Consider the following 13,446-nt stretch of genomic DNA (forward strand, 5'->3'; position numbering starts at 1 on the left):
TCAAATTTACATTAGTACAAAAACCACTGTGCACTCTTTACCCAGTACCCAGCTTCCTTGTTTGTTAGCTTTTTTCTGTATTTGCCTTATTCTCGCTCCTCTCTCTGATTTAAACACACACACGTGTGCACACACACACACGCGCACACACACACACTTAAAACCGTTAAGTTGTTGGCATAATGCCCCATTATCCTTAATTTGTCAGTTCATATTTCATAAAAATATACACTTTCCTATGTAACCACAGTCCATTTGTCAAATTAGCAGATAAATATCTACCATCTAATTCATGGACCTAACTCATATTTTACTAGCTGTTCCTAATGTCCTTTATAAATCCAACATCCAATCTAGGATTAGACATTATGCTTGTCATGTTTCCTTAATCTCATTCAGTCCGACAGTTCTTCTGTCTTTATCTCTCAAGACTACATTTTTGAAGAGTACAGACTAGTTCTTGTAGATTGGCAGATTTAGGTTTGTCTCACTTTCCTCAGGTGGTTGTTGTTATTATGGTAGGAATACCACAGACATGATACTGTTTTCTCAGTACATGAGACCAGAAGGCTCATAATGTGGATTTGTTCTTTACTCATGATAATAACCTTTGTCAGTTCCTCAAGATGCTGTCTGCCAAATTTTTCCACCATAAATTAATAAGTATTTTGTGGAGAGCTACTTGAGAATATAAAATATCAATGCATGGATTTTAATATTTGGAACATGCATTAATTTAAAATAATGTAGAACTGATTGAGTAGTTGCTAAAGAAGTATGCTGTGATAAAACTGCAAGTTGATAGGTTATCTAATGATTAGCGCATATATATATATATATATGCCTCAGTTTGTTTAAACTTGTTTGCTTCTACATAGGACAAAAAATAGTATACAGATAAGCCAGTAAACTGCAGATATGCATATATTTCCAGTGTTAACCTTCTACTCGATCGGAATTTTAACATAAATATTAATACCTCTTCAGATAATTTCTGTTACCAAATACTTCTATAAATACGGTATTGAAGACTAGATAGTATAAGCTCTGAAATTTTGAGTTGAAAAGGATTTTAGAAATCATTCAGTCTTTTTTTTTTTTTAAGATTTTTATTTATTTGAGACAGAGAGAGACAGAGAGAAAGCGAGCAGGTGTGTGCATGAGCAGTGGGGAGGGGCAGAGGGAGAGGGATAAGTGGGGTTTGCCTGGATTCCAGGACCCTGAGATCATGACCTGAGCTGAATCAGGCACTTAAGGAGCCAACTGAGCCAGCCAGGCACCCTAGAAATCATTCAGTCATTTATCTAATATATTTTTACTTAATTCCATAGACAAACTATAAACTTAAAAGAAGATTGATTTACCCAAAGTGATATGTGAAATGGCACATGGTGCTGCCATTACAAACAGTTGAAACCCCATAAAATGTAGAAATATATTTGCTAGTAGAGAATTTTTGTTTTTAAAAGCCGGATAGCAAGAGTTTATATCTGAGGTGATGGCAAGTAGGTGGCATTTATGCTGATGAATTCCCATTCCCCCCATTCCCAACAAGCATACAAACTTTAACATTTGAGCTTTGAACTCTTTCCCATCTAGCTGATTTCTTGCTTTAGTAATTAGGTGAAAGCTGTCATACCATTTAATGTATTTGCTAGACTTTTATAGTAATAATGCATCCCCAAATTTGAATCTTTATTAAAAGACTGGGAAGCATGATGTTGGTCAGAACTACTGGTGTTTAATTGTGTGTGTGTGTGTGTGTGTGTGTGTGTGTGAAAGCTGTACTGTCACCAGTTAATTTTGTTACCAGATCTAGAAGGTAGCCTGTTACTGGTTTGTAGTATGCACATTTAATTCATGTTCTCCTTATCCAGAACAAAAGAGATGAACACTTACTGAAAAAAAGAAATGTTCCCCAAGAAGAAAGTTTAGAAGATTCAGATGTTGATGCTGATTTTAAAGCAGTAAGTTACTTTGGTGTTATAAAGTGTTTTTACAATATTTTTTTATTATAAGCAGAAAACCTCATTTGTAATCTAAGACCCAATTTTACAATGATAATTAATGTATATTAACTCATAGCTATAGTAGACTTAATAAATATAATTTTATTAAAAAAAATTCTTTCCTGAACTGTCTTTTTTTCCTTTTAAGCAAAATGTAACACTAGAAGCTATATTGCAGGTATGTTATTATTTAATATAATTCTCACTTTGAAGTATTTTTAAATTGATATTTTTAAAATTTCTTAAATTTACATTTGCTGTTACAGAATGCCACAAGTGATAACCCAGTGGTCCAGTTAAGTGCTGTTCAGGCTGCAAGGTAAATACTAATTTGTCCAGGGAGTTATTGTAGGTGTCTTAGCTGGTAGTCTAGAAGTAATATGTTGTTTTTTCTGTTCATAGTTTGAAAATTATAGCAGTTAATTTCTTATATTTCTTTTTTTAGAAAGCTATTATCCAGTGACAGAAACCCACCAATTGATGACCTAATAAAATCTGGGATTTTACCGATTCTAGTCAAATGTCTAGAAAGGGATGATAAGTAAGTATGGATTTGAGTCTCTGTTCACTTATTTTTAGTTAACTGAAAATTTAGGATTATAATTTAATTAATGGGTTCAGTTAGGTTTTGCATTTATTATGTTTTTCATTTGTCATATTTTTTTACAATCATCTTAATAGTTATGTTTATCTTTTTTTTTTTTTAATAACCATATAATGTATTTTTATCCCCAGGAGTACGGGTCTGTGAATCGCCAGGTTTACACATTTCACAGCACTCGTCATAGCACATACCCTCCCCAATGTCCATATCCCCTCATTTGTCATATATTTTTATGTAACTTTCTAATTGTATGATCATATTCAAAAGACCTGAAGGGGTTTTTTGTTGTTGTTGTTGTTTTTGTTTGTTTTGTTTTTTGGTTTTTTTTTTAGTTTTTGAAGTATGTGTGTATTTTCTAGGAAAATTTTAGCTTAATGTTTATTGCCTATTCTAATTTACTTCAAATATTTATAGTCTTTATTTATTTTGTTTTTGTTTTGAATAATATTTTAAAACAACCCAAATAGTGTTTGAGTCATTCTTTGCTTATGAGTCTATATATAGATTAACCTTATGACTGAGTCAACATGAATGGTTTCCAGAACTGAGTGGCTCTTACCCTGGGAATATTCCAGCTGATCCACTGATCTTCTGCAAAATCTTTAATAGAACTCCAACCATGATTATTTGTCTAAATAATATGGTTTTTATTTGTGGTAAATTAAAAATCAGATTATACTTTTCCAGAATAGAAAGGGAAAAACACTACTTTGTATCTTTTGAGGCGTGGCCCCATTTCTGCTAATGTTTAAGAGATATCCCAGTGTGCTGTATCTTAAAACTCATCAATTTGAATTAATGGAGAAGAACCTAAGTTTTAACTCCAAAGTATTTTATTAATTTTTTTAAAAAGATGTCATTTATTTATTTTAAAGTGAGAAAGAGTAAGCAAGCGGAGTGGCAGGTAGAGGGAGAAGGGGGTGGGGCGGGGGGGGGCAGCGGGATGCAGACTCCCTGCTGAGCAGGGAGCCCAACACAGGACCCTGGGATCATGACCCAGGCCAAAGGCAGAGGCTTAACTAACTGAGACACCAAGGAGCCCCATGAACCCCAAAATATTTTGAAACAAATGCTAATTTTTGCTTTTTTGAGATCGTTTAAACTAAAATTTGCTGTGTTTTGCCAAATGTTGTCGAAAGAGTTTTCAGTTGACTAGATAAAACAGTGAAATATAAATGTTGCCACAAGGGATTTTTATTATTTATTATTTTATTTTATTATTTATTTATTATTATTAATACTTCCTTCTGCTTTCATTGTGTGCTACAGCCATCCCTCCAAAAATGCTTAACACTTATTTTATGTAATCATGTGTATTTTCTGTAACAAGTATTTAAGTAAAAATACGTTTTATTTCAGCTGTTTAAAAAACAGTCTGTGGGACGCCTGGGTGGCTCAGTGGATTAAAGCCTCTGCCTTCGGCGCGGGTCATGATTCCAGGATCCGGGGATCGAGCCCCGAATCGGGCTCTCTGCTCAGCAGGGAGCCTGCTCCCCCCTCTCTGCCCCCTCTCTCCCTGTCTTTCTGCATACTTGTGATCTCTGTCTGTCAGATAAATAAATAAATAAATAATCTTTTTTTAAACGTTTAAAAAAAAAACCAGTCTATTCTACCTGTACTTTTAGGGATTCCCTTCTTCCCTTAATCTCCTTATCTTTTTTTTTTTTACTTTACATTCCAGCCTTTGGCATAGGCTCATGTTGTGTGTGTGTGTCTGTGTGTCTGTGTCTGTGTGTCTTTGAAATACAGCATATATATAAAAATTACGATTAAATATATACAGGCCTGTACAACTACCACCCAAAGCAAAAACAAAATTGTTGGTTGTTTAGATTTGACTTTATGGAATTGTCATGGGAAATTGTGTTACCATATAAAAGCCCATTAACTTTGGAGCCATATAGATGTTGGTTTAAATGGAGAGTTTGCTATGACCAAAAACCAAGTGGCTTTTGAGCCTCAGATACCTCATCAGTAAAAATTAGTTAGTTATAAGGAATGGAAATAATATACACAAAATACTACTGTATCAAACTTACAGTAAATGTTCATTTATTGTTTACTTACTATACATTATTTTTCTATATCTTCTTTTTTTCTTTTTTTTTTTTTAATGTGATCTTAGAATACTCCCTGCTTTATAATTTTATTTTTTAAATCTCACTGTTTACTCACTTAAGGCCCTAATTTCCAGTATTTTGCCAAGCAGCCTGGACTAGCTTAATAGATTAACCCAAAAACACTTTCTTCTTCAGCCAAGAACAACATAAACTCATCATCTTTGATCTTATTGTCCTTTTGCTTCTTCTCTGCCTCTGATTCCCTGACTTCACCAAAATTCATCATGTAGTTCTTATCTGCTACTCCATTTTCTTACTGGTTTTTTTTTTTTTTTAACCTCACTGCTTGTTCTGTCTGTGACATTTATTCTCTTTAAAATCTTTTTCCTTCTTGGATTTCTCTAACCTTGTTACTAACAACCTTACTTTCTTTGATATTTATAGAGCTTTCTTCTAAGTCCCTAACCTTCGGCTCTCAGTTTTTCCCCACTATACCCCCTCCCACCTTGGTATTCTGTTTAAAGGAACTTATATTCTTTCAGCCATCTATCCTAACTTGATGTATATAATTTACTTTCCATCAGCCTTTAACCTTTTTTATCCATTCTACATACCATGGACTCCAGCATTATTTTCTTTATTCTCCTTTTCAGTAGCCCTCTATATTAGTATGTCTATAGAATAAATTCCAACTTCTGAAGCTTGGGATTTGAGTTCTACTCCCCTTCACCACCCCAGCACCTGACCATACACACATACTTGATAACCTAACCTTTCCAGTTTCATCCCCTGTTAAATTTCTGCATGCTTTCTTAGCTTCCACTCTCTTGATCTGTTCCTTGTCACCTGTACACATCATGGTCATCCCACCCATGATACTTTTATTTGTATTTCCAGCTGTTAGTGACTTTCTTTCCTTATCTGTCTGAAAATCTAGTTGAGTTTTCACTTTCTGTGTGAGGTCTTTTATCATAATGCTAAATTGTAAAAATCTCATCTTTTCAGTAAAATTATGCAACCCTGTAATATCTCCAGTATGTAAAGCATATGATGTAGTGGATCAGATGGGGTCTCAACTTTAAGACCAGTCTAGAGGCTATAACAGTATTCAAGTGAAATGGCGAGGGCCTCAACTAGTACAGTGATTTTAAGAGTGATGCTATAAATAAAAGAAATATTTAGGGTGTAAAATCAACATGACTTTTTGATTAGATGTTTACAGGAAAGGAAGGAGTCAAAGAAAATAAGGACTGGCTAAATGTTGTGACTACCAGTGGGGATAAACAAGTAGGTTTATATTGTCTGACTTTGGAAGCTAGTGAGACAGTAGCCGATTGGATATAACCAGATGAAATTCAAGGACAGGGTAAAGAATAACCATATAGGTTTGTGGGTCCTAAATTTAACTGGTAGTTACTGCGTCTCAAGATTTTTTATTGTGTTTTACAGCCCTTCATTACAGTTTGAAGCTGCTTGGGCGTTAACTAATATAGCATCAGGAACTTCTGCACAGACTCAAGCTGTTGTACAGTCTAGTAAGTAAATCAACATCCTTACTTGCTGGGAGTTTTTAAAAAATAAAGGCAAGGAAGTGGAGTTTTATTGTAAAGACTGAATTTTTTTACAACATTTTAAACTAGTGAATTTTATGAGTTTCTTTTGATGGTTGATATCTTTCCCATAGCTATTATTAATCTATCACTAAATAATTTTAATTGTGGCTACTAAAAAGTGAACTAAGTTTTATCTTTTTGGGTAGAGACCATCTCCTAACAACAGGTTTTATATTTTCTGTTTCTAGTACCTCCAACGTGCTGAGTAACTTAGGCCTTATAACTTGTAACATACATTTTTAAAATTTTGCCCACCTCAGGATGGGCTAACTATGATTCATGTGTTGATCCAAACTGACAAAAAAAAAAAAAAAAAAAAAACCTTTGAAAAAATTTGATGTCCCCAAGAACTCTTAACATGTAGGTTAAGAAATCTGGCTTTAGGTGTCCCTGGAAATGATTTTAATGATAAGTAGTATATGATACAGCAATAAATTACATTGAATCAGTTAGTGAAAATACCAGTCTTTTTCAGATATTTCAAAGGAGAACGTTTCCAGTTAGGTATTAGTTGTACCAGAAAGGTAGCAGGTTTTAGACAAAAACCTTTAATAAAGGCAAGGAGGTATAATTTAGTAACAGTGTTTTATTTGCATTTTTAATTTTTTGGTTACTTTCTGTTTGTGATAGTGGTAAATGATACTGGTCTTCTATTTATAGAGGTGATAAAATTAGCTAAATTACTGATGTGAAGTCAGTTGAAACTTACACATTGCTGGTAGCAATGGTGTGGCTTCTCTGGAGAAACAGTTTATCAAAAGACTAATCATAGAGTTACCATATGACCTAGCAGTGCCACTATTAGGTGGACCCAACAGATATGAAAACATGTCCACACAAAGACTTGTATAATAACACAAATGTGGAAGTAATCCCAGTATCCATTAACTGATAGAAGTAGATGAACAGAATGTGTTCTATAATAGAATACTATTCAGCAAGAAAAAAGAATGAAACGTTGATACGTGCTATATATGCATGACCTTCAAAAACACTATGCTAAATAAAGAAGCCAAACCAGAAAAAAAAACCACATTTTAATACAATTTCATTTGTATAAAATGTCTAAAATATGAAAATCTATAGAGACAGAAAGCAAATTAAATGGCTGCCTAAAGCTGGAGGAGTGGGCAATAGGACTGCTGTGGATATGTGGCATTCTTTGGGGGTTAAAGGACATGTAAAATTAAATTGTAGCGATAACTGTACAACTCTGTATAAACACTAAAAATCACTGAATTATGTACTTAAACAGATATATGTATATAAATTATATCTCAATAAAGCTGTTAAAAGTTGATTTTAGTTTAAGTATTAAGTAAATAATCCAGGTAGTGCAGAGATACAACAAAAAATCCTGGAAGTAGTACACAGTTGACTGAAATTTAAGAAAAAGTGATCTAGTTTATATTTAGTTTCCTACCTGGAGTGAGTGTGATACCAGTGTTTTACATTACACTTATATTAATGTGTAAATTATGTAAAGAGTAAAGATTATAATGATAAATTATTTTAATTTATAAGATAAACCAGATAGGGGAATGATTAGTTCTTTAGATAAACTCCCATATCAGCAATTGGGATCATACTGACTGAAGTATTATATTCTATGAAGTTTATGTGTTTGGAGGGAATCTTTTTTTTTTTTAATGCCTTAAAGGAAAAATTTCCTGCTGCTGTTTTCTTTTAGTTAATGATATATAATAGTAACTTGTAAATCTTTTCAGTAAGTGTGTTACTTGAATATTACTAGGGGAAAATACTAAAATGAACGTTTTTTATGGTAACGTTATTTGCCACATCTTTTCATTCAATGAACTGTAATTGGGTAACCGTAGTATCCCAGGCTCTGTATATTTTATCAACTTATTTAGTCTGAAATCTATAAACTCTTAAACATTTTGCAGTATCAATATTTGTTTTTATTATAGATGCCGTACCTCTTTTTTTGAGACTTCTCCATTCACCACATCAGAATGTTTGTGAACAAGCAGTATGGGCTTTGGGAAACATTATAGGTAAGTTGGATTTAGGTTTAAAAAGACTCGAATTAAGAATCTTAATTAACTTTTTTCCTACATTGGCATAGCCATTACATCCTATGTTTCCTCTAATTTTAACGTGGTTGACTATCTTCTTCTTCATAAATACTAACTTAAGATGGTACCTCTTGAAATAGATAATGCAATTTGCTATCAGGATTTGTAGGTTAAATTTGTGTTTTCCAAATCAAAATCTAGAGAAAGAGCAACACTTGATGCCCTTGACTAATGGTGAGGAAACATAGAACATCAGTGTCCCAACATGAGCCATTGCATACATTTCAGACTTTCTCATCCTGAATGTAATTTTTTTTTAAATACAATTTTCATTTCTGTAGGTGATGGTCCTCAATGTAGAGATTATGTCATATCACTGGGAGTTGTCAAACCTCTTCTGTCCTTCATCAATCCCTCCATTCCCATCACCTTCCTTCGGAACGTCACATGGGTCATTGTCAATCTCTGCAGGAATAAGGACCCCCCACCGCCTATGGAGACAGTTCAGGAGGTAAATGAAGAATTGCAAAGCCCAGATGGTATATTTTCCCTATGTTTATGCTTTAGATTTTCATTCAGGGAATGAAATAATGCATATACTTAACTTCATTGCAAGTATGAGATCTTTGAAGTAACATCGTATTTAATTTTTGACTCCCGTGAAATGAAAGTTGAGTGTCTTATGGCATCTCACAAAATGTTCATCCACCCTAATTCTTACTTTTTATTGACGATTTTCATGAAAAAACAACTTTCAAAAAGAAAAATACAAAAGGAGAAAACCAAATCTCAGAGGTTTTTTTTACTACATTGCATTGTTGGTTTATTACTAAAAAAAGGGGGGGGATTGCTACAAATAAAACTGGTGTATTTACATGCAAATGTTCTCGAATGAATTTATATTAAGTCCAATTGAAATTTCTCTAGATTTCTGACAAAATCAGTGTTCTTAAATGTGTGACATATTTTGTGTTAAATCTACAAATTAAAACAAAGTAAAAACTTTTCTATCTACATTTAAGTTGTAAATGGATCTGAGTATTTTAAGTTTTTGAAAAATCCTATGCAATCTTTAATCACTTGACTCTCAAAAAATATTAACTGTGAACCTTTGTAATAGACATCTTCCCCAGTTTCTGTGTTTTGCTGTTAGAGACAGGGTACTTAGTGTGATTCCCTCACATCCCCACTTCCTCCCTCCCAGATTAAAACTTAAAAAAAAAAAAAAGGATAGGTAAGGCCTGAATTCAGCAAACTATATACTTTGTGCTGGTTATAATTTTCTTGATTAAATCTGAAATCAGAAACTTTAATTTGACTGAAGTAGCTATTTAAATAAAATCTTATCTTATTCTTTAAGCAGGTAAGTGAGATGACATTTTTAAGAATAGCCCTTTTTTAGGGGCACCTGACTGTCTCAGTCAATAAAGCATGTGACTCTTGATCTTGGGGTTGTAAGTTTGAGCCCCACGTTGAGTATAGAGATGACTTAAAAATAAAATCTTTACCAGAAAAAAAACAGCTTTTTTTTTTAGTTAGCTGTATTGTATAATTGCATCTTCATTCTTTCCACTTGACATTATATGTTAGAAAGAAGGTTACAGAAAACAACTGTTTTTCCTTTAAGGTACATTAATCTCTGCCAGACTTACTTGGATATTTTAATTGAATATCTGAACTATGTTCTTGGTTTTTTCAGATTGAACTGAAATCAGATTTTCACTTTCCTAATAGAGATTTAAACAAATTTAACGTTGTCTTTTCTTGCAATATTTACTGCTTTTTGCATCACAGTTATTCATTTTTACAAAGACATATTCATCAACTCTGGTATTATTTATTGTTTATCTTCTTTCCTCAGATTTTGCCAGCATTATGTGTCCTCATATATCATACAGACATAAACGTAAGTAAAGTAGAATCTTAGATTTGGGATTTTGCTCTTGATGGGACTGGAAGGGTTATTTACTTTTTAGACTTTTGTAAGTGTCAGCATGTATTTTACTAACTTGTGAATCTTCCATAATGTTAACCTTTTTCAGAAATAGAATTAAGATTATATTAACTTTATATCTTAAATCATCCAGATAGTAAAAATGTAAACTTCAGAGAAATCTCACATATGTAATTATTTATCTGTGTCACTCATATTATTTTAAGTATCAATATTTATAAAGTGGTAAAAACTTTATAAAGCACCTTCATATTTCTTTAAACCTTATTAGCTGGTTAAGAGTCCAACTCTTGATGTTGGCTAAGGCAATGATGGCAGGGTCATGGGATTGAGACCTCAGTTGGGTTCTACATTGGTCTCCCTGCTTAGCCCTAAGTCTGCTTGTCCCTCTCCATCCCCCCTCTTGCTCTCTCTCTCTCTTTGTCTCTCTCAAGTAAATAAATCTTTTAAAAAAATAAATCTCTTTTGATACTTTTAATAGGATTGATATTATGCCATCATTCTATAGAATAAGAAACTGGGCTTCAGGGAAAGATTAAATGATTCATCCAAGGTTGAAGAGCTTATAAGAAAGTTGATGTTCAAAACAGAGATCTTCTTAAAAAACAAAAACAAAACAAAACAAAAAAAATTGAGATCTTCCAATGGCAGATTTTGTCTGCTTTGTGTGAAACTACACTGCCTCCCAGGACAACCTTTGGAGGTATATAGTATTGAAGAATATCAAGTATTCTTTTTAAGTTTAAATGCAAAGGCATTTTCAGGTGATTTGGTCATTATGTGAGATATAGTTAAGAATTTACTATATGTATTCTTGCAGATTTTTTTTTTATTAAATAATCTGAAAACTCCCCTTAATGTAGCAAAGCAAAATGTTATTTTTCCATGGAGTAAAATAATGAATAAATTTAGTTAGTGTTCATCTCGCATTGATTTGGCTTCTCTTGTTCTGGCTAAGATCTTTCTGATTTGCTGTATGTTTCTGTTTTTATAATGCTGTCTTTGTTTACATACACATATAATAAAAATGTATGTGTTTCCCAGAGCTATGTGTGTGATTTATCACTGGCATGAAGAAAATGCATTTGCTAACATTGCTAACATTGAACCACATTTCTTTTGCTCATTTTAGAACTTTAAGCTCTTAGGAAGGAATGTTTTTGCAACTAAATAACTTGTCATTTGTGCCATATTAGCCTGAAATGTCATAAAAACTAAGTGAAAGCTGTTTAGACATATACTGTTCTATTTTTTAAATGAATATAAACGTGACTTAGTAAAAGTGAAAAAAGTAGTAACTATCTTAACAGCAAGAAGGAGTAAAATTATATCACAAAATGTATTTGTTGCTAAATTTATTTCTAAGCATTCCAACCGCAAGATTATAGGTAAAATAAACAAAATATCTGGTATTGGCACCAAGACTTTTACCCCAGGACATTATGGAATTGATTACAGCCAGATGAAATCTTCTACCATCTATTGATGATCTTTACTTGAAAGCCAGGGGTATTGAGTTACAGGTATATTTGTTGAGTTGAATAAATACTCATGGATTAACCACTTAAGCCTAAATTGTGCTTTGAATTGTAGGCTCAAAGATAAAAAAGACATAGAGACCCTGCCTTCTAAGACCTTTACATTAGTAGCAGGTAAAAAGAGTTGGAAGGAATGAACTTTTTGTTGACAACTTGCTATGCTGAATCTGTTACTGTAATTTCCTTCTACCTTACTGTATCCTTATGTGATAAGTTTTATTCTCCTATTTTATTTAAGAGTTTAAAATTCAGTAAAGTAAAATAACCTAAGGGCCAATATGATAAATAAGAGCCAAAGCTGAGACTTGAAGCTATGTCCCTGCCCTGTGCGTTTTTTATAACATGATTCCATAAATACAGAATATGGTGTGAAAACAGAGTAAAAGTGAAATAGAGAAATGACCAAAATGCTAATTATGAGAGTGCATGTTCTCTCTGGCAACCAGAAAGCTTCACTGAGAAAGTAACATTTGAAACTAGTATCATGTGGAGAAAGGTGGTGGTAGTAGTGGCAACTGGGGTAACAAAGATGGATTATTTTAATAGCTAACATTTATTAAGGGTTGAAAATGTGCGGGGCATTACTTTAAGCACTTTTCATATGTTAACTCATTTATTCTTTATTAAAATGAGATTGGTACCATCATTATCTCCCTCTTAAAAATTTGTTAAAAGAGGCAGATAGTTAAATTATGTAATGTCATTCAGCTGGGACAAGTAGTACTTTGTCAAGTTGAAAAGTCATTTCAGGCATATGAGGAAAGATAAGAAAGACTCAGGAGCAAACTTGGAGGGTTTGGAGAATATAGATAGTTAGTAACCCAACACATTTGCTGGGGAGTTAAGTTGCAGGGTTTTCAATCCTGTGTTGAACAGTTTTGGCTTTATCTTGTGATCAGTGGAGAGTCATTGAAGATTTTTAAATAGAGGAGTGATGTGCTTATATCTGTTATGGTCAGATAACTGAGAAGAGGTATGCAGGGTTTGGAATGGGGAAGGTATGAATGTAAGTAGGGGCTTATTTTACCATCATAATTGGTTTAAAGAAGGAAGGTCTAAGTTAGAAATAGTAATGATTAAGAGAGGAAAAGTTTGGGTGTTAAGAGATAAAATAAGTAGAATTTTGAGAGGAAAGGATCGAATTGAAGGAAAAGTAAAAATTACTTTGGTTTCTAATTTAGCAGTCCACATGGATAATAATGCCATAACCATCAGAAGGAGTAAAGCAAAAGGATGAGACTGGTAGAGAAGGTTGATGAGTCTATTGTAGGGCAGACACATTGATTCTGATTTACTTGCAGTTCCTCCATAGCAGTATTCTAAGAAGGAAAACTCAGTGTAGACTTGAGATTTATCAGTATTTAAGGGATTCATGAAAATATGGAAAAAGGGCTAAAAGTTGAATTCTAAGAAATGCTCTGCATTTGAGTAGTGACATCAAGGGAGCCAGCAAAGCAGTTGTTAAAACTAGATAGATGGAAGAATAAATTATAAAAACAAAGAATGGGGGAAAATACAACAGAAATTTAGCAGTGTCTGAATCACACAGCATCTTATATACCACCTTAAGGGCCATATGTCCTTTTTATGTAGCTGATCGCAAACCAAAGAATAATGGTCTAATTTGTA

At 33.1% G+C, this 13,446-nt stretch overlaps 1 protein-coding gene across 1 annotated transcript in view; it reads left to right on the plus strand.

Moving 5' to 3' along the window:
* The window catches only part of KPNA3 (karyopherin subunit alpha 3), a 100,117-nt gene that overhangs the window by 66,329 nt on the left and 20,342 nt on the right, over positions 1 to 13,446 (plus strand). The window contains exons 3-10 of the mRNA XM_045080577.1: positions 1,878 to 1,967; positions 2,158 to 2,187; positions 2,276 to 2,328; positions 2,455 to 2,550; positions 6,123 to 6,208; positions 8,218 to 8,304; positions 8,667 to 8,836; positions 10,187 to 10,231. Of these exons, the coding sequence (XP_044936512.1) occupies positions 1,878 to 1,967; positions 2,158 to 2,187; positions 2,276 to 2,328; positions 2,455 to 2,550; positions 6,123 to 6,208; positions 8,218 to 8,304; positions 8,667 to 8,836; positions 10,187 to 10,231 (657 nt within the window). The remainder of the gene's footprint in view (positions 1 to 1,877; positions 1,968 to 2,157; positions 2,188 to 2,275; positions 2,329 to 2,454; positions 2,551 to 6,122; positions 6,209 to 8,217; positions 8,305 to 8,666; positions 8,837 to 10,186; positions 10,232 to 13,446) is intronic.

The sequence above is a fragment of the Mustela putorius genome, unplaced genomic scaffold (genome assembly GCF_011764305.1).
Source record: "Mustela putorius furo isolate JIRA1106 unplaced genomic scaffold, ASM1176430v1.1 tig00000461_pilon_pilon_pilon, whole genome shotgun sequence".
Taxonomy (NCBI): Eukaryota; Metazoa; Chordata; class Mammalia; order Carnivora; family Mustelidae; genus Mustela; species Mustela putorius.